Source organism: Rutilus rutilus, assembly GCF_951802725.1.
Source record: "Rutilus rutilus genome assembly, chromosome: 22".
Taxonomy (NCBI): Eukaryota; Metazoa; Chordata; class Actinopteri; order Cypriniformes; family Leuciscidae; genus Rutilus; species Rutilus rutilus.
In genome coordinates, this window is record NC_140227.1 from 15,871,917 (window position 1) to 15,893,190 (window position 21,274).

The 21,274-nt window shown below is 36.1% G+C and overlaps 1 protein-coding gene across 1 annotated transcript in view; it reads right to left on the minus strand.

The window, feature by feature from the left end:
• Positions 1–4,135: 4,135 nt before the first annotated feature.
• Positions 4,136–21,274, minus strand: part of suclg2 (succinate-CoA ligase GDP-forming subunit beta) — a 119,676-nt gene continuing 102,537 nt past the window's right edge. Inside the window, exons 10-11 of the mRNA XM_084394602.1 lie at positions 12,074–12,194; positions 4,136–5,181 (exon numbers count right to left, since the gene is read on the minus strand). Of these exons, the coding sequence (XP_084250728.1) occupies positions 5,066–5,181; positions 12,074–12,194 (237 nt within the window). The 3' untranslated portion in view covers positions 4,136–5,065. The remainder of the gene's footprint in view (positions 5,182–12,073; positions 12,195–21,274) is intronic.

Below are 21,274 nucleotides of genomic sequence, written 5' to 3' on the forward strand. Positions count from 1 at the left end.
TATGGCTTGGAGCTTATGAAACCCCAAATTTAAAATTAGAATATTGTCTAACTTATGTCTTTTCAGTTAAAAAGAAACACAACAACGATTCTTAAAATCGGGCGCAGACAGAGATTATGTGCTACACCACTAAGATATATTGGGAATAATACGCGCGCGCTGGTATTCAGTGATATGTTTCGTTTTGAATTTGAGGTGGTAGAACGGATTAGTCGTGTGTTAACTTACCGAACTGTTACCCCACACACTCTGTCTATATAGTTTGCAGCTGCTCGTCGGGTCGGACGGCTTAAATCCAAACCAAGTCCAAATAATGTATGTTGCACCGATCTTTTTCACCAGCTTTCAGCAGTTTACTTAAGATGACGACGAATATGATGCGTTGCAGCCGGCCGGGTGTACCTCGCGGCCGCGAGTAGATTGCGTCATGTAGATTGCCTGTGTAGTATAGAGCCAGCTCCCAACCCAACTTTGAGAATAGATTAACGGCGATATTTTTTTTATCGCGCGATAAGAGTCTCGCGTTAACGCAGCACGTTAACGCCGATAACGGCCCACCACTAGAAAATACCATATGAAAAGTTAATGCAGGATTTAAAATAGTTTTGCAAGACATAAGGGCACACATTTAGTAGAAAACGTGACAGTTTCCTTGACCCTTTTTTTCCAACATCGCATCATATTACGTCACGAGAGGGAGTCGTTTGCCGGGCTCTGTGTTTGCTCAGTGTAGAATAGATTGGTATTTAGTGGGAAGAACGGTCGTGATTCAGTGTGTTTTCGGTAGTTATTGTATTTCAATCATCGTCATGGTAAATTATTGTGAATTATGGCATGTAGGGACATCAAGTCCACAGGTTTCTGAACAAGAAAAAGGATGGTGCTATCTTCCGTGCCTGGGTGCGTTTTGTGCAGGTGAAGAGACGGGACTTCACTTCTGCTTCTGCTTCGAAAAACGCGGTAGCGTTCACTCTAGACCGGATGATTCGACATGGGATGCCGAAGCAAGAACCAAGTGAGACTCCGGGCTGGTGTGGTTCCTTCGGTGCACACTGTCACAGCACCTTCATCGGGTCCGCCCGGTCCGTCGTCAGCATGGATCGGCCGCCGGCGGGAAACATGATCACGACACGGATCCGTCAGAGATCACTTATTGTACATCTGTATACAAAATGTCCCTTGTCTTAATTTAATTAATCAACATTTCCTACATAAACTTGTAATGTGTAATACATTTATGTGGTTGTTATTAGTCTGCAGCCGAAACCTATTATTATCATAAATAGTTTATTTCATTTTCAGTATGTACAAAACCACTTTAACTTTTAATGTTTGTATTGGCTGTTTCTACATATAAAGTTTTTACATTGTGATTATTTTTTTATTCATTGTCACCAAAATGGGGCCATTCAAAGCCTTTATAAAGCCCGGTTTCCTCTGGAAACTGTCTCCTAATGGCTGACACAACACATGCAGGTAAGGGTCCAATACTAGCTTTGCTATTGCCTGATTCATTATACTAATCTGTACAATATTGTGATCTGAGCATAGTGTAACATATCGCCAGCTAACACTGTCTCTCCAAGACACCTGCCCTGTTCTCCTCACACCACAACTCAATGTCTCCTCTGACCGTTGTTCTGTCTAATCCTGGCCTGTCCTGCTCTCTTGGCTGCATAGCAGGCTCATAATTATATGGCTGAGGTCTGTCATACGAGTAAACAATTTCCTCAGCGTCCGAAATGTCATTGCGATCCATTGCTTACCTATTGTTTACATTCGCCGCACTCCCTCCCGTTACGTCACTTCCGGTTTGCCGGTTTTCAGATGCGGAATTAAAATTTTCTCACAAAAACGACTTCTCGCTTTCACTGACTTATTGCAAAGGTGGCATCCTATCACAGAACTATGCTTGAATTCACTGAGCTCTTCAGAACGATCCATTTTTGTGCAATGCAAACTGTATGGCTAGATGCTTGATTTTTATACACTTGTGGCAATGGGTCTGATTGAAACACCTCAATTCAGTAATTAAGAGGTGTGTCCCAATACTTTTGTCCATTTGGTGTGTATGGTCACATGATGCCTTAAGCATAAGACATCACTTTAAATCCCTCAAAACCTCAAATATGGGCAATTAATCCTAAAACAATATGATTATATCAATATTACCATTATTATTATGTACATAATAGAAGCGTTATTGGTCAAATGTTAAGTCGCTATATTAATTTATAGTTCAGAGTACATCAAACTTGAAGTAAAAGTTCAAAACTTATATAAAGGAGATGGAAAGATATTTACTCACTGAGTATAAAGACAACATGGATGTCTTTTTTCATCCAACAAGTTCTTTCCACCTAATATTCTACATAAAATGCTAAATAATCTAGGTAAAAGGTACAGATTAGGACTTTTACATACTGTAAAAGTTTTGATAGGAGGAAGGCATGCCACACACACACGAGGAACAAATAATGATCAGAAATAATTACAGTAATTGCAGTAACAGTAAAAACAGTAACAATAACAAGACTGTGAAATGTATTATTTCAGGCAAAAAAAGACATTTTCATTCAAGGAATCAGCAATTACAGAATCCCAGGCTGCAATTCTATAAGAGGGAAATGGATTTCTCTGTCCATCTGAGCTATATGGCCAAACCATGAGACCTGAATATAAAGCACGGACTAGATAACAAAACCAACCACCTGAGAGCGCTTTCGGCCAACATTTTCCCTTCAGCTTTGTTGTAAAACATATCCAGCGTTGTCTTTTATGGCTCGCCGCAATAATGCCGTGCAGAAATCCATAATGGCTCTTTGTGAAGTTTTACAGTGACAGAAGGCAATCCTTTAGACGACAATACTTCCTAAAGCTCAAGGACAGCAAGAGGTCAGGAAACTGGCAGACTTATTCCTCAAGCAAGTTTTCTGGAAACTTCTACCCGACCTTGAGAAGTACCCTGTGCAACTTATGTATTAAACTCATACAGAAGAGCTCTAGACGTCCATTTTAGACTCCCACCATAACGTACTGAACTGGCAGCACATAATGAGTCTGACAAGCCAAATACAACAGCGACACGCCATCTACAAAGCACATTGCTGGTTTATGAACTAATAAATTTGTGGCAGTTATCTCTAAACGACACAATAAATAACCAATATTCCTGACTTGACCTTACTGTCCAGGAAGAAAATTGCGCTTTTCACGAAGAGGCCGGCGATCAGTTTCACGCTAAACTCAAAAGACAGATTCCCAAAGTGGCAATTACCGTTTTGACATCCATTCTGGAGAAGAAAAAAAAAAGTGACCGAAATACTTTCAAAACTGAACAAATACAAGGGTGTTTAAAGAAAGATGGCTTTTTAATGAGATCAGGATATGGAATAGCTTTCAAACTACAATATGGCAGCTAGCTATTATTATCTGTTGTCTTCACAGTCAGTATCATCTCAAGGGCTGGCGATAGACGATCCTAGCGGTTTTCAGCTCATCTATATTTATATAAGAAAGCGGCACTAATTTTGGTTATTACATTTACCTTGCCCGACACACACACACACACACACACACACACACTCAATGACCTCTGAATTATACAATGACGCAGCAAGAGCGTATTCTAACAAGACTCAAACTCCACAGTGTAATCCATCAACACACTCGTATTTGACACGCTGAAGGAAGAGCTTGAAATAGGCAATTATTGAACCATCTCCTCGATTTACACCCATCCGCACTTCACCTTCACATGCAACTTTGTGGATATGTACGCCATGTCATGGCATCACTGGGTCAGAAATCAGCACTTCGCAGGCCGAGTGGGTTGGTTTCGCCATTCCCGCCATCAATTGGACTTCGAGACTGAAGAGTGAGAAGTGAGCGAACCAAAAAGAGAAAGTGAGACAGAGGTCCGTTGCTCGAGGCACTTGATCTGGTGCGGGTGTCCTCTCGGATCGCCTGACAGATAATCCATTAAATGTTTCAACCCGCTGACAAGGATGGATTTCAGAAAACGCCGGTGAACACACACTCTTGTATGTAGTTATGGCTAGTGGATTAAAAACACATTTTTCTTAATGATACTCGCATTTGCAGAAAATGATCAATCTAAAAAAGCTCCAACCCAAATAGAAAAAAAAGTTTCATTTGTCATTGAAATACTTTATTTTCACTATTGTTGACTCATTTTAGACATACATTGACTTTGAAAATACATTCAGGATTAAAAAAAGCTATTTATATATTCATCATGGGTGTTTAACTTGTAAAACATCCTCATGATAGGCAGAGTATAAAAACCACACCACTTTGTTTAAAAAAAAAATTAAATATACAATATAATGCACTGATTTCTTTTACATGTAATCAGGAAACTTACTTCAATAACTTCAATATTGCATTTAATGTTGAATTACCATTTGACAGTACTTAATCTAGAGTTTTAAAACTTAAACACATAAAAAGTCTCATCACACCCTTATAAACAAGACAAACCATAAATCAGACTGGCACGGTGATATCATATGGAGATTAAGAAATCAATATCAGATTTGAGATGCATTTCACAGTTCAGTTGTATAAAAACGAGGCTATTCCACCACATGTATTGTTTCATGGTTTACTTAAGGCGATAAATATTAATATGGAATGCAATTAAGCAATTTTTTCCCTTAATATTTTACCTTGAAAAAATAAATCCATACTCATAATCAAAAAAGGAAACTTTCCATTAAAATGCTTAAAGTAAGGCAATGAGAGTTATTTATTTAACTATAAAAATGGCTGTGTTCGGCTGACAAAAACGCAGGGAAAGCATTTTCCAAGAAAGTCCTGGATCTGAGAACGGTCTCAAAAACAGTTCTGTTCCTGGAAAAACTCTGGTATGTAGGCAGGTGAGAAAAGAGGCTTCTTCTCAGCAATTGTGTGCAGTTTTCTCTGTGCATGAAGTGTGTAAGGCTGTTTTGTTTATGTCATGGGGACGCAGGCCACAGCTCTATTGGTGTATGTGTATAATAATGGTATGTTTGTTTTGAGAAGTGTGAATGCATGTATGGTTTTATTTCCTGGCAATGGCAGCAACAGCTTTCCTGGCCGCATCATCGAGGTCAATGGCAGAGGTGATGGGAAGCCCACTCTCAGACAGGATACGCTTCGCCTCATTTACATTGGTTCCTGAACATGGAAATATAACAATAGCAAAGACACTTTGGTTAATGGGGATTTTTAAGCCTTCACTTTTATTCTGACAACTTATACTTTAATAAACTTAATAATATCAAATAAAAATATACACTTTTTTTGTGTGTGTGAGAAATTTTTAGACAAATAAGTATATGTCTAAAATATAACCTATATCATAATTACAAAAATAAAATAATATTATATAAACAAAAATAAAAATGAATAAAATAAAATATAAATAATATCATATATAATTTTGCGTAATATCAATATCATTTGCATAATACCAAACTTAGCATTAAAATAAATAATAATACATTAAATAAATAGGTTATGCCATATTATAAAATAATATTAGTAAATAAAAATATAGCTTTTTTTGGGAGTCAATAATATTTCTATTATAACTATATAACATAACTAAATACAAAAATAGAAATAATATTATATAAATAGAAATATAAACAACAATAAAAAATCATAAAATATAATGTCATTTGTATAATGACAAACATATCATGAAAAACAATGTCATATAGGCCAACATATTATAAAGTAATATTTGCAGATATAAATACTGATTATAAATATAATATAATATAATATAATATAATATAATATAATATAATATAATATAATATAATATAATATATATATATTCTTATGAGTATCAGCCTGAATTTTAATATCAGTGCATCCCTATCATGATGTACAATCCTTACAATAAGGCCTAACAAGGAAAATCTTTCTAGACTTAAAGAAAAAAAGGTCAGTGTTTTCTCCAAAAACTGTGACGGGCAAGGACTGAGTTTGGGGAGTGCGTCTCTGCTGGTTTGAAGAATCAGTGGTTTCGAAAATGCGTTAGGATCGTTCCATTGACTAAAAAGGACAGGAAATGTTCCATTGGCTGAATGGTAATAGCGTTGTTCGTTCCATTGGCTGGAAATGCAAGCGCTCCGTTCGCTGGCCGGGGGGACGTGTTGGTGCCAGCTGCAGAGGTCCCGACTGAGCACGCGCTGGATCATTTTGCATGGGCTGCCCTTGCGGTCTCCACAGTGACTCTGAATGTCACTGAACTATGGCCCCCTGACACAGGGCCAGGGCCCGGGGCCAACACAATCAAACACATCAGAAATCTACTCCACGGGGGTCAAAATGACGAGGATGGATCGAGAAGAAAAGGAAGAAAGACGAGAAGGAAAAGGAATGTCAGGTGTGAGATGAGAGGAATGACAGACAGAGCACATGTTGAGCAGCTGGTGATGACAGAGGTGATGATTTCACACGTGAATGTGCAGCTCCAGGGGGAAAAAATATCACACTCACGGAACATGTCAAAAGAAAGCCTAAAAGATGGATACATATATACTGTATATATATATATCTTTTTTTTTTATTACTTAGAATTTGTTTTTAAATGTCTGAAAAGATATTTGAGCAAAAAGGTTGTCTAATGAATATTATAATAATGTGTTCCATTACATTTTTAAAATTGCTTTTAAAATTAATGTAAAACTTTTAAAAACATTATTTTTTTCACTTTATTATGTATTTAATCATAATTTTTAAACTTTATTGTATTTTATTTTTTATTTAACTATTCATATACTTATTTAAAAGTTATTTTTTTATTTAACTATTATATATTTATTTACATTTTATAAACTGTATTATAGTATATTTAATGCTTTAATTGTTCATTCATATACTTTAAACATTTACTTTGTATTTAATTTTAAATTTATAAACTATTATATTTTAATATTTTATTTAATTATTCATATCTTATTTAAATATGATACATTTTATTTTAAATTTATTTTATGTTTCATTTTATATTTTAATTATTTAACATTTACTTATTTTTATTTATTTAAATACTGTATATTTAATTTGAATTGTATTAACTTTATTACATTTTAATATTATTTAATTATTCATTTACTTATACAATTTTTTAACTATTATACATTTATTTCAATTTATTTTGTTTTATTTTATTTTTATAGCCAGTTTTATATTTTATTTAACAGTTTTTTAAAATTATTAACATACGTATTTCAAATTAATTTTTTATATTATGCATTCCATTTAATAATTTATAACTTTTAAATGTATCTTTATTTTTAAACGTAACTTTATTTATATATTTAAATTTATAAATATACATTTTACAGTAGAGATTGACTAGAAAATAACAGGAAAAAAAGGGGGAATGGGGTGAGCCAGGCTTGAACCACAGATCTACATGCTAGATGCTAAGCCACGACTCCAAATCCTCATCCATTTATGAACCATGTGGCAGAAAGATTGTTTCGAAGCATGTGTTATCCTGCATATTGGCCTACATATAAATCTGAACCTTATTAGATTGGTTCTGGAACTCTACCTGTGCGAAAATATCTTTAATGTTTCAGTATATATAGGCTACATACTTTTAATGCATCTCTATGGCCATGTATTAGTATCTCTCCACGTACACGTCTGTGTGAGTGTGTTGTTGTTGTCCTGCAGTGTAATTATGATAATACTCGCTCTCTCAGGAGAGAGGATGTTCTAATCAATAGCAGTTTCATGAGGAATTAAATTACCAGCACCACTTAACTACTGATATTTCAGCGCTTTTGTCCGCTCGCACAATAACTCATTTCTAACACGTCTCCCACATTTGGCAGCACAAAACAATCAATTGTATAATTTCATTAGCAGAGGACGAGGGCGAGCAGGGCCGTGCGCTGGGAGGATAGAATATCCGCCGACTGACACTGCTTCACAGTGCTGAGTCGTCTAAGGGCAACGGGAGCAAACTTAAACAAAAGCCATGAAAAATACTCACACACACTCTGAAGAGTTTTACGCTCAAGACTGCTCTAATCTGCGGCACTTTGATGGCCTTGTGCGTTGTATGTTTTCTTTTTAAGCGTCAGTATACATACACAATAAGTTGTGAATGTGGAAATATCTCTCACACACGTACTGTATTGATCTCAGCTTCTAAGAGCTGACATGCACACAGCTTTGTACTCATTTACTGCCACTAGGTGCTGCTAGAGACCAACTTAACACCAAAACCAAACAGAATGAATCAATATGGAATGGCCTATGCCTCTGAACAAAGCATACGTAAGAATAACTAATCTTTAAATACATACTCATCATGGAGTTTTGAAAGGGACGTTATTAGCCTTACTGAAAACTACAGAAACGCAGGTTATTCTGACATATACAGCCTTATCCTGACCTACTTTTAAGCAACTTTTTGTCAGCATTGATAATAAGAAATGTTTTTTGAGCAGCAAATCAGCATATTAGAATGATTTCTGATCATGTGACACTGAAGACTGGAGTAATGATGCTGAAAATTCAGCTTTGACATCACAGTTTAAAATATATTCATATAAAACAGTCATTTTAAACTGTAATAATATTTCACGATATTACAGTTTTGGCTGTATTTTTTATCCAATATACGCAGCTGTACTGAGCATTTTTCAAAAACAAACAAATCTTACCAAACTTTTGAACAGTAGTGTAAAACACTTTTTAACACTTTCAAACTGTTATGATTTGCCTTACATTATTGTATGACTTTCAAAATGAGTGATACACATCATATTTTAGGAGATTTTCATGCAGAAATCATGCTTTTCCATACTTTCTCCTCTCAGTAGTAATTCTATGATATTTTTGAATATTTTTGAAAATTGTGAACTATTGAACTATTGAAAAACACTAAAAATATAAACATTTTATATCATATCTAACTACAATTTTAATAATCCTTTATGCATCTACAGTATATGACATACATAACCCATTCGCTTACACAAAATACGCAGAATCCGAATATATAATATATGCAACAGCCTTTAGGGCAGCAAAGCCAATATATCTGTACATGCAAATTGAGGTGATCAACAAAATTATTATATTTAACATTATTCTGCTTGCCCTTAAAGCTTATAGAGTGGTCTGTTTTTGACTCACTCAGTTTTGAGCATAACGATCATAAAACCAGACGGAGCAGTTCAAGTGCTTATAAAAAGACGAGAGAAGGAATATTGATATAAATCAAAATATTTCGATTTTTAAATTTGAAACCTGCCCAATGCATTTGAGTAAACTTTGATGGCAACTAGGTTGCACTCCTGGCTTGAACTGAGTGCTATTGAGTACCACAGATCAAACATGTTGAAGAACAAAATCTTATATCCATAACAGGATGTTCATTATGTGTCATTGACAGCCTTAGGTGTCTATATGAAGGAGCTGATTGTAGAAAAGCTGGAAGAAGAGAGTACGAGTTTCACGCACACTCATGTATAACTGTAGTCTTTCTTGGAAAGGTGGGGCTTATGGAGAGGCTAGGTTAAGAGATAGGCCTGAATCAATAGACAGCTAATACAAACTAAACTCCAAGCTGGGAACCATCTTATAGCGATCTGTCAGACATGATCAGCCACAGACAGAGAGACAGAATAGAGGATCGATCTGTAAGCAGCATGCTGCCTCTTACACCCATTACTAAGGGCTTTCAGGCCACTGTGGCTAATTCACTTTTCCAGAGACGGCAGGCGAATGTGAGCCAGTATTGCTTTAAGGCATTTTCATTTGGATGGAAAATGCTTCGTGAAAATTGTGTGTCAGTAATTACTTTTGCACTGTGTATGATAAGAAGGCTTTTAGCCATTTAATTTAAAGGGGTAGTTCACTCACAAAAAAAAGAAAGAAAAATAACACATATTAGGGATGTGGGAGAATAGACGACAAGCTGATTAAACGATAATGCTGCTAGTCGACTTGGAAATACTAGTCGTTTATATATATATATATACAGTGGGGAGAACAAGTATTTGATACACTGCCGATTTTGCAGGTTTTCCCACTTACAAAGCATGTAGAAGTCTGTAATTTTTATCATAGGTACTCTTCAACTGTGAGTGATGGAATCTAAAACAAAAATCCAGAAAATCACATTGTATGATTTTTAAGTAATTAATAAATAAATAACAAATAAAAAGACTACATTTAAATTACCTTAATGTTAAAGGCAGGGTAGGCGATTTGTTTCAGAAACATTTTTTGATATGCTGGTTGAAAGACTTCACATCCTGATAGCAATCCCTGAGTGGTCTAAATTGATTTATTTGTATATATATCTTCTGTGGAAGGGGTAGGACCTTAAAATGTCCGTCCAATCATTGCATTCGGTCCGAATGCTATCCAGAGTTAGACAGACGTCAGTCACAGAGCACCACAACCGAAACCAAAACAAGACTGGTTTCGAGAACCAAAACAACGAGCTTATGCTGCTTTCACACCATAACTACTGTAATTTGGAAGAGATCGAAACGTGGCGTTATACTCTGAGCAGTTCATGATCTGAATTTATGCGTTTCAATGGCAACACTATCAACGCGAAATTAATCTGCAGCAGTCAGGTGATACAGGTCAGTGCTCTGTAAGTTGGTTACGGTTATTATTGTTGCAATGCTATGTGCTTTGAGACACAAGGTAGTTCAATGCCGTTACTCTGCTGTGTGCGTTCATATGTTTTGAAGGAGGCGTGGCTTTGGAGACGCTCTGAAGGGAGGGTGGGATCGGGTGCTTTCAAAGCTAACTTGCTATTGCTAGCCGCTCCGAAAATTGCCTAAAATTTCAGTAACATCTTGAAATGAAAATATTATTTGGAAAAGTGTATATCTGTAGCAGAAAACAAAATTTGCATGCGTTTGTTTTCTCTGATGCCCGTGGCGGGTCCAGAGAAGTGTCCACTCGGAAGATGAGCGAGGTGAGGGAGTACTGTATTTTGAAGCCCTAACAATTAAGCTTTCTTATAGGCTTGTTGTACTACCGGTTATTAGGGACTATACGGTATGAAATTTTATAGGCTATCGGATTAAAGTAGTAACATTATGAATGAAACTTATTTGATACTTGAACAGTTTCTATATCAACAACCTAACAAAGAGAATACGCTTAAATAACGAATAATATAGTTTTCAGTACACGTCAGGCTTTTCCTGCAATTTCTACGCCCGTCTTGCGTACAAATACTTTTCATATACGAGAAGTGCGCTCAAATCCGGACACGAAAGTGGTTGCAGTGGTGAGGTGAGGTGTCGAAATCACGTGACCAACTTGAACCGGTTGCGAAATCTGCGTGGAGAAATCTTTCGCCCTCCCACGGAATTCCAGAGCGCCTGAAATGACTGGATTTTGCCCTGCGAAAATTCGCCAAGCGACGGTAAATGTGCCTGCACCTTCAGACAGAAAGTCATACAGGTTTGAAATGACATGAGTAAATGATGACAGAATGGGTGAACGGTTTCTTTAACCATTTAAACTGTGTTCAATGATGTATCAGGCAAATTGCCATCAGGTTTGGCCCACATGTGCATTGAAAGTGCAAATATTATCAGAAAATTAAATATAATGCGTATTTAATTTGGCTAAATATCTTCATGCTGCTCTTGTCCTATATTTAAGCGGTCCTCAGAAGGACAGGCTACGGCATGGACAAACGAGGGGCAGAAAACTAATGGAGTGGAGTATATGACTCTCTCTGGGCAAAACGACTCAGCTGTTTTCTGCCAATTATCCTAATGGCCAGATGGGATCAGGCCGGACCCGGTGTCACACGAGCAAGTAGCATTAGCATACACAGGTGAGAGGTCCCGCAATCAACGCCTGGCCCCTCTGCTCCCCTCACAGCCACCAACAACTGCTGTGGCGTGACGCGCTTGCTAACCAACACCAACAAACTCTTCACTTGACAGACATGGCTTTTGTTAAAGGGTTTTACTGAGCATATTTGAAAAATGAAAAGGTAAATTGGAACCTTTGATTCCAAAAATGGCAAATATTGTTTGGCCACACCCACCTTCGAGCCTGACCACCAGGGGAACCTTGAGCTCCAGTTCTCGGCAGGCCTTGGTGATGCCGTTAGCAATGATGGCACAGTTAACAATCCCTCCGAAGATGTTTACCAAGATGGCCTCTACCTGAATGCGGGAATAGAAGTGGAAAAGATGCTTTATTGAGATGCTAAATTTAAGATAAAAAGGCAAGAAAGCAAAACCTTCAGAGTTCTCACATATTTTAACCAGCAAATGTCTATGATTACTGCATACGTTTTTTTTTTTTTTTTTTATCAATCGATTTCAATGCAATTCAACATTTTAGAGTTTACGATAACTAGGAAAATTCATATTCATGCTGAAAGATCATGGTAAATTCATGGCAATTTCTATTATTTATAAAATGATATAACATTTCCAATATTTCCAGGCTTTGCATGACTGGAGAAAACCCAAAGCTCACATGAATAAAGAACAGATGCAAAATCGGCTATTAACACTAGTGTGCTAAAACCTTCATGGGGTTGGAAAAGAGATTTGGGGTGCTTAAGTCCTGAAATTAGCAGCCCACCTAAAGAGAAGCTGGATATTTGAGTCTAGCGCGGTATCAGCTGTGCTAACAATGCTATATAATGACCATAATTCCTCAAAAGAAAATAAGAAGATTATACTTCAACACAATCTGACAATAATTTACATAAATGTATAGTAGCAATCAAAGGGATATTAAACTGTGCAAACACACAGTCATAGAACAGCTCATGATTGTGTTACTCTTACAAGGGAAGAAATTAAATAACTCAATGTCAATTCATTTCAGTCAAATTAGCATGTCAACAGATCAGATTAATTTGGCATGTTTACTCAATCTAATCTGTGGGAGTGACTGCTGGCTCCATTCGGTGGTAATGATGTTTACATGTCTGAGGATTAGAGAGATTTTGGCAGATTTTATCTGTTACCCACCTTACCGTCTAATTGTATATTCCATATATTCAGAATAAGAATTTAGGCAACAGCAATGTCTTCTGAACATTGGGATGCTAATAACTCAATCATCTGAGGTCACACATCACATATAGATTGTACTTTGTAATTTCACACTATAACAGCATATGCAGTGTCACTGTAGCTATTTTAAAAGCACTGTGACATTATTAACTGTGTTCATCCTGCATTTTAAGCAGAAATTGTGAAATTATAAATATAATAATAAATAATAATAATACTTATACTAATGACAAGAATAATACTACTACTAATAATACTGTATAAAAAAAATGTCATTATGAACTGTGTTGATCCTGCATTACAAATGTAATAATAATAATAATAATAATAATAATAATAATAATAAACATGTCAAAACAATAATGCCATTATGAACTGTTTATCCTGAATTGTTAGACAATTTTTTTTTTCAGTATAATGAATAATAATAATAATTGGATAAAATAAAATGAAAAAGCAATTATGCCATTGTGAACTATGTGTTTATCTTGCATAACAAGTGTTAATGGAATGTATTATTGTTATTATTTATAATAATAATAATAATAATGATAACAATAACATGTAAAAAAAATGGCATTATGAACTGTTTATCCAAAATTTTTAGACAAAAAAATTTCTGTAAAATTATAAATAATAATAATGCATAAAAAATGAATAGTTTTTCCTACATGTAGAGTAAAATGTAGTTATTATTAAAATTTTGATAACTTTCATTATTGATGATAATAATAATAATAATAATAAATCAAAATACATACATTGAAAACCTTATTATATTAAATTGTTACCATTATGAACTTTATTCTGCATGAAGCACAAATTGTCAGTAAAATGTAATAATAATAACAATAATACATAAGCCAAATAAAATAAATAAAATAGATTTTTTTAAACATTATACATTTAAATATTTAAATATTATATTTTAATATTTAACTCCAATTCATATATAATACATAATAAACAAAACAAAAATAGACTTCGATGCCTTCAGAGATTTAAGACAACATTTTCGATAATTAAATAGATTTTGCATGGATACAGGAAATGCAACAATTTTGCCAGCCCTCAGAAAGGCTGATTCCCTGCACTTACTACTGAACTAGGGAGCAGACTGAGACCCAGACACACATACAGAGAAAAAGCAAATCCAAACATGATTTTTACATAAAAAAAACAAAACAAAAAACAATGATCAACCCAAAGTCTGACAGAGAGGAGAGGTGAAAAGACAGAGACAGAAATAGATAGAGGCCGAGACTGACAGACAGGCAAGACGCCTCCTCCTCCTCCAACAGGTACGAGCCCACCTGAGCAGCCAGATGGCACATCCACATCTTCATATCCTGAGATATCGCATTCAGCTAGTGTCTCATTGTCAACTTGTGATAAAAATAAATCCACGCCAAAACAAAAGAAAAAGAAAATACATCTGGCTTGGGTGTTGCTGACACAATAAAGGGGCGCGCAGTGCCAGAGACTCCAGCATGTGACCCTGAAACAGCAGATTCCCACTCACACAGCAGATGAGTGTAGGGTCTGTTAGTGGATCTGACAGACTGCATGGAGACAGAGAGAGAAAGTGTCTGTAATGTCCAGCTGCTGATGCTGGGACTGCCAGGCATTTACCATGACTGCAGAATGTCTACATCTGTTGCGCGTTGCCCATCTGAACTACTGCAGATTACATTGATGTACAACTCTAGCAGGATATGGAGAGGAAAAAGCATGACATATATAGGGCTGTCCCCTAATAGTCGACTAAACGTTAGTCGACTAGAGGCTTAGTCGACCAAAATTGTATTAGTCGGTTAGTGGTAAATACGGTTACAGATATGGCGAGTCAGCATCGACAAATTCATCTTCGCAGCTGAAACTGACTCAGAAAACACTAGTTTATAATAAATAATTAAAATGCTATTATGGATATATATATATATATATTATGGAAGCTTGTTTCCACCACAGAATAAAACATTTTAAGAGATAATTGCGACTTTTTATCACAATTGCGAGTTTACATCTCGCAATTCTGACTTTATTTCTCAGAATTTTGAGATATAAAGTCAGAATTGCGTGAAATAAAGTCAGAATTGCGTGAAATAAAGTCGCAATTGCGTCTTATAAAGTCAGAATTCTGACTTTTTTTCTCGCAATTGCGACTTTATATCACGCAATTCTGACTTAGTAATACGCAATTGGGAGATATAAAGTCAGAATTGCATGATATAAAGTCGCAATTGCGTGTTATAAAGTCAGAATTGTGAGATAAACTATTCTGAGGTAAAAAAAAAATTTGAATTGGACTTAGAATTGGACTTATGAGAAAATATGTCAGAATTGCGAGATATAAACTCGCAATTGTGAGATAAAAAGTCGCAATTATAATTTAATTTTTTTTATTTTGTGGCGGAAACAAGCTTCCATAATATATATATATATATATATATATATATATAAAGTATGAGATAAATCTACAAGAAAAAAAAAATTAAGATGAAAAAAAAATCTGATATGTGATGTATTTTCTGTCAACTTGACTGAAATACAGGTAGATAATTAATAGTAATTAAAAATGAAAAGGATAAAAGATATATTGAATATTATATATATATATATATATATATATATAAAATGAAATACGTGATTCAAATACAAGCAAAGAAGATTAAGAAACTGATTTGTGATGTCATTTCCTGTCACATTTGAGTGACATCTGGTGCATCATAAGCTCTGTGCTGTTCCCAGGAGGTTTTCACTGACATCAAGCTGGTTCTTTCTACAGTCCTCACACTGGCACTAGAGGGCAGCACAGATCCAAGAGCAACAGCACAGAGTCTCATTCTCCAAACAATAGCATCTCCAGAAGAAGCATATTTTTCAATTCGGCCTTTATTGTGCACAGTCATATATCTTCCAGTCATGCGTTTCCTATTGACATCTATGTTTATTAATGATACAGGAGGCATGATTTATGCTTTCTCGCACATGAGTAAATGCTGCTTCGTAAAAATATAGTGCACTTCGCTCAAACTGCCAGTGGGATTTAGAATGAAAAAGAACAAACGCGATAGAAACTGTCAGAGGTGCAGGATCTTGTTTTCTTATTTTTTTTTTTTTTTTTTTAAACAAACTCGTTTCGTTTCACCGTTGGAATGTCGGACTACACCTCCAGGCTTGCACATTCTGAAGCAAATTTCAAGCATATTAAATTAATGTTAAAGTGGAGCACACGCAACTCAGCTTAAATAAAAGCAGGCTTTGCTTATGACAGTGAGATGAAAAGTACGGCTGAATGTATTACAGGTAAATCACGCTAAGTGGCAGAACGCAGAATACAGTGTATTGATCTAGAAAATAACTTGTGTATATGCTTAACATGAAGCTTCTCACTCTTGAGTTTGCTAGTGTTAGTGGCCCACGTATAGATAACACATCAATTCTTGCTTTTTATAGCTATAATGACCCAATTCATCTACTCATTGCTGTGCACAAGCTCAAATCATATCAATTTAAAACCAATCAAGCCAAGTAATGATTAAATCCAACATGTTTAATAAATGAAAATAAGCAGTACAATAAAGCAAAACAAAGGATGCTTTAGAGTAGAGCTTTGAAGACATCATCATGTCATCTGTACTCCTAAATGATTGATAGATAGATAGATAGATAGATAGATAGATAGATAGAGATAGAGATAGATAGAGAGAGAGATAGATAGATATATAGATAGAGAGAGATAGATAGAGAGAGAGAGAGAGAGATAGATAGATAGAGAGAGATAGATAGAAAGAGATAGATAGAGAGAGAGAGACAGAGATAGATAGATATAGATAGATAGATAGATAGATAGAGAGAGAGAGAGAGATAGATATATAGATAGAGAGAGATAGATAGAGATAGATAGATAGATAGATAGAGAGAGAGATAGATAGAGAGATAGATATAGATATAGAGATAGATAGATAGATAGATAGATAGATAGAGAGATAGAGAGAGAGAGAGATAGATAGAGAGAGAGAGAGAGATAGATATGCTTGTTTCATGAACAAAAAATGTAATTGGTAAATGCTCTTTTTTCTTGCAGTTTATATCTCACAATTCTAAGAAATCCAAATTCTGAAATATCTCACATTTCTGACATTTTCCCTTGCATTTCTTTGTTTATATCTCACAATTCTGATTGTGAAGAAATAAAGTCATAATTGCAGTACAAGTAAAAACTCACAATTGCGAGAAAAAAAGTCAGAACTAGATATAAAAAGTCTGATTTACCTTTTTTCGTTTTTGTATATCCCATGGTGGATATAAGCGTCTATAGCTCTTCCATATATATGTGTATAAATGTGTGTATATATATATATATATATATATATAGGGTAGAGTGGGGGAAAACGCCCCCCTTGGGTAAAACGTCCCCCACCTGTTTTTCCCAAAATAACCACTAAAAGTAGTCAAGATACATTTTTACTGTTGCTATGCACTACGTTGATAACGGGGATATACAAATCTCTATGGATAAGCTGACACCAGCGACATATTTTAAGAGAAGAGGATTACAGGGTAAATGCTATAATTTTCAGATATTAGTAAATAAGTGTTTAAGAGAATATTGTTCTGCAGGATATCACAGTGATGTATGATAGATGAATAGTGAAGTCTGTAGTTTGAGATCATATATTATTTATAAGGAATATAATTATATTTAAAAAATTAAACATTTTTTTTTAAAACTCATAGCTTGTGGGGTAAAACGCCCCCTACGCTGAGGGGTAAAACGCCCCCCCCCTGTTAAATTTGGCTATTTTGGACATTGCTGAAATAAATATTAATATATATACATGTTGATCCATTACTTGCCTTTTACCTTTAGAGATTAAAAACTATTGTCTGTTAATTTTGCTGTTGATCTATGAAGCAAACTGGTTGGTAAGAAAGGGGGCATTTTACCCCACCTTGGGGGGCGTTTTACCCCACCGCTGGGGCAAAACGCCCCCTTTGTACAAAAATATTTTCAGTGAAAATGCTAATTAATTAAAGGCTGAGCAATTTTAATATTTGGTGAATAACTCCTGCCATAGTCACTCAAAACCGGGATGGCAATTCTAGTCACATTTATGTTTTGTTTCACTGTAATGTCACATTTTCCTTAAGGGGGGCGTTTTCCCCCACTCTACCCTATATATATGCATTTTGAAGGTTTTTCTGCATCAAAATAAGCAGAAAGGTGGCTCAAACAGTATCAAGCTCTCTTAAACAAAGTATACCATCTCAGCTACTCTCAAGTTGCTGTTTGTTTACAATGCATTATCCGTGAGTGGGTCTAGCTGTGAGCAACTGCATCAGTACATTGTCTTTGTCTGTTTTCCCTTTTAAGTAAGCAGCCTACTTTTGACTAGGCCTTTTCATCTTTATTTGCTTTGGAGTATCTTTTGTTTCAGGGAACGTTCTCTGTGACACGAGACAGCTCTGGCGTTGGCAGCGGGTTTGTCAATAGCTTTTACACTCACTGCACCCACTGGTCAGTCATTAGTTTCATCCAACATACTCTGTGATGTGTTTTATAGCCTTGGAACAACAATCCCAAAAACAAGATGAAACAAAAGCAGTTTGGTTTAAAAAAAGGAGGCAAATTCCGATTAACACGCCGCCCATTAGAAATACCGTTGTGGCACTATCAGCGCCAGGACGCCTGTGGTGTGGTCGGGCAACGCTGGCATTATCTTCCAACCGCACATTGGCAGCTGTGCTCCCAGAGAAAAGGGTGTCTACCCCTGTTGACCAGCGCTAATCAATCCACGCAAGTGCATCTGTCTTTTGTTAAGGCCTAACAGATTGTGCTAAAAGAGTGAAAACGTCTGTCTCTCTGTACCCTATTAGCGCAATTGTTCTAGTTTATCTGCGCGGTGCAGGCTTCGCACGCTAGCTTTTGAATGCTGTCTCACCTCAGTCTCATTTTTTGATGTGGAATGCTTCAATAAGGCAGAGGTCAAAGGTTAAACCCCAACATTTTCAAATAAAGGGGCGGCTGACAGCCGTCATCAATCTGAAAAAAGGAGTGGAGGGAAATTGTTTGTTTTAGCACATTAGAGCACCAGAATAATGGCGTTTCTGTAGGTGTGTAGACCGATATAGATGGATATCACGCAGATCGCCTCCTTAGCATTACGTATTACCAGTCCGAGCAAGAATACAAAAGACTCCTGACACTTTTTAGGAAAAACAGCATGTTATCAGAGCTGGGAAACACTTCTGATGGACAAAAGGCTTCAACATGTGCCATTTGAACAGCTTGGGCTTCACATCTCCTCATATCAGTCACCCAAACTTGGCATAATCATACAGATATGAAAAAAAAAATTCAAATATTTTGGCAAAGTGTAAGCTCAGTGACAGAAAAGCCAGTTCCGTCGATAAGAAAGTTAATATGTTTTTTTTTCCTTTTTGATATCTCCGTCTTTTGGCTCTCTTCATTTGGCACAATCTTATCGAATCTAGAGGCTATTTTCCCCCTTCTGCTAATCCATTGCCAGTGGTTCTGTCGTTCCTCTGGAGCAAAGAGAAAGGAAAAAAGGGACTGGAGGATAGAAAGACGTGGTTTGGTCCCAGGCTGTTATTGAGGGCTCAGATTGGGCCTGGCACAGGGGATAAGAGAGAAATAATTATCCAGCCTGCTGAAGCATGACAGCTTCTCTCTTCACCCAGAATGAAGGAGATGAAGCATTATGACAAAAATCAGCTTGCAAAACACAGACAAATCTTGACACCGCCATTCCGAGTATCACTTCGTGTTAGGAGACACTTGAGAACTGCCGGTGGACTTTTCTTGATTGACAGATTTTGACAGGATCTTTCTTCCGGCTTGTGGCTGGAGCTGGAGGTATCGAATGCTTCTTGGTCAACGTAAGTTTCAGGATGTCCGGATGCATAAAAAAGGAGAAACGTTTCTATTTTGGGAATGTCCATCTTTCTCCAAAAACACAGCTTCATGATGGTGGCACACGGATCCCTTTATTAGGGCTCTTTGATTTCCAAAGGTGATGCAGAAAATGAGGACGAAATAATGGAATTGAGTCATTCACATGGAATACACAGTAAAATGCAGAATGGCATGGAAACTTTTGGATGAATAAATGAAATGTAGGGCTGTTCATTTATTCAAATTGAATATTAAATCTAAAAAAGACAGCTATTTAAATAGGTCTCTGTGAATGAGTGGCTTAGTTGCGTCTACTGAACATACTGAAGGAAGAGTGATGCTCATGGTTTCAGCGTCTGCTGTTTCACCATATGAGGACAATCCACATGAACTTTATCTCCGGAGCTTCTCTGAGAGTTCCCTTCACAAAGCATTTCACTTCTCAAACTAGTCATATCATCTTCAAACAAAAAACGGACTGAAAAGTCCAAAACCCATCAAATTATAGTTTTATTTAACTTGAAGGATCTGTGACAGAAATGTATTACTATTGCACAGTAGAATGCAGATCTCAAAGTATTAGTAGAAATAAAAGTATTAAAACTTTTTTTTAAGGAATATTAAAAAGGAAGGAACTACATTTTTAAATGTTAAAACATGATCAAATTGCTAGTGTTTTTTATTTTTTAATACCACTGCTTTTGAAATCCACAAAAACTAAAACAAATGCAGAATTTCTGTAAAAAAATGTTTTATTAAATTGTTATTTTTTTATGAATTCAATTCATTAGTCATGCTTTTTTATTATTAAAATGTACTGAAACCATTAAAACAGAAACCATGGAATTCATAGGGCCCCGACTTTTCCCTGAAAGTCCCTCAATCTCCCTTATTCCAAGAATCTCTCTTCTCCGTAGAGACGGCTCTCTTGAAACACGTGCCATTTTCTCTCAAAGATCCAGCAAATCGACAGCGGCTACCCTACATTGCTGACGTCTTTTATCTCCCGTACCACGTGAAGTTGCAGTCAGACACGCGCCTGCTCTCTCCATCTTTCCGAGAAAGAAAAGAAACCAATCAAAGCAGAAATGGATTTGTAGACATTGACTGGGGATTCAGTGTGTCCTCGTGAATTGAGGACGGCTGTATCCGCTTCAAGGTCTGCATCTCTTGTGCCTTAGTGGAGGGGTTGTGAACTGTGACAACTACCGTTTCAGGTTGAAGCATATCAGAGATGAGCTAGACCATCCTTTCAGACGGCACGTCATTCTATTCTCTCTCGTCAAACAGG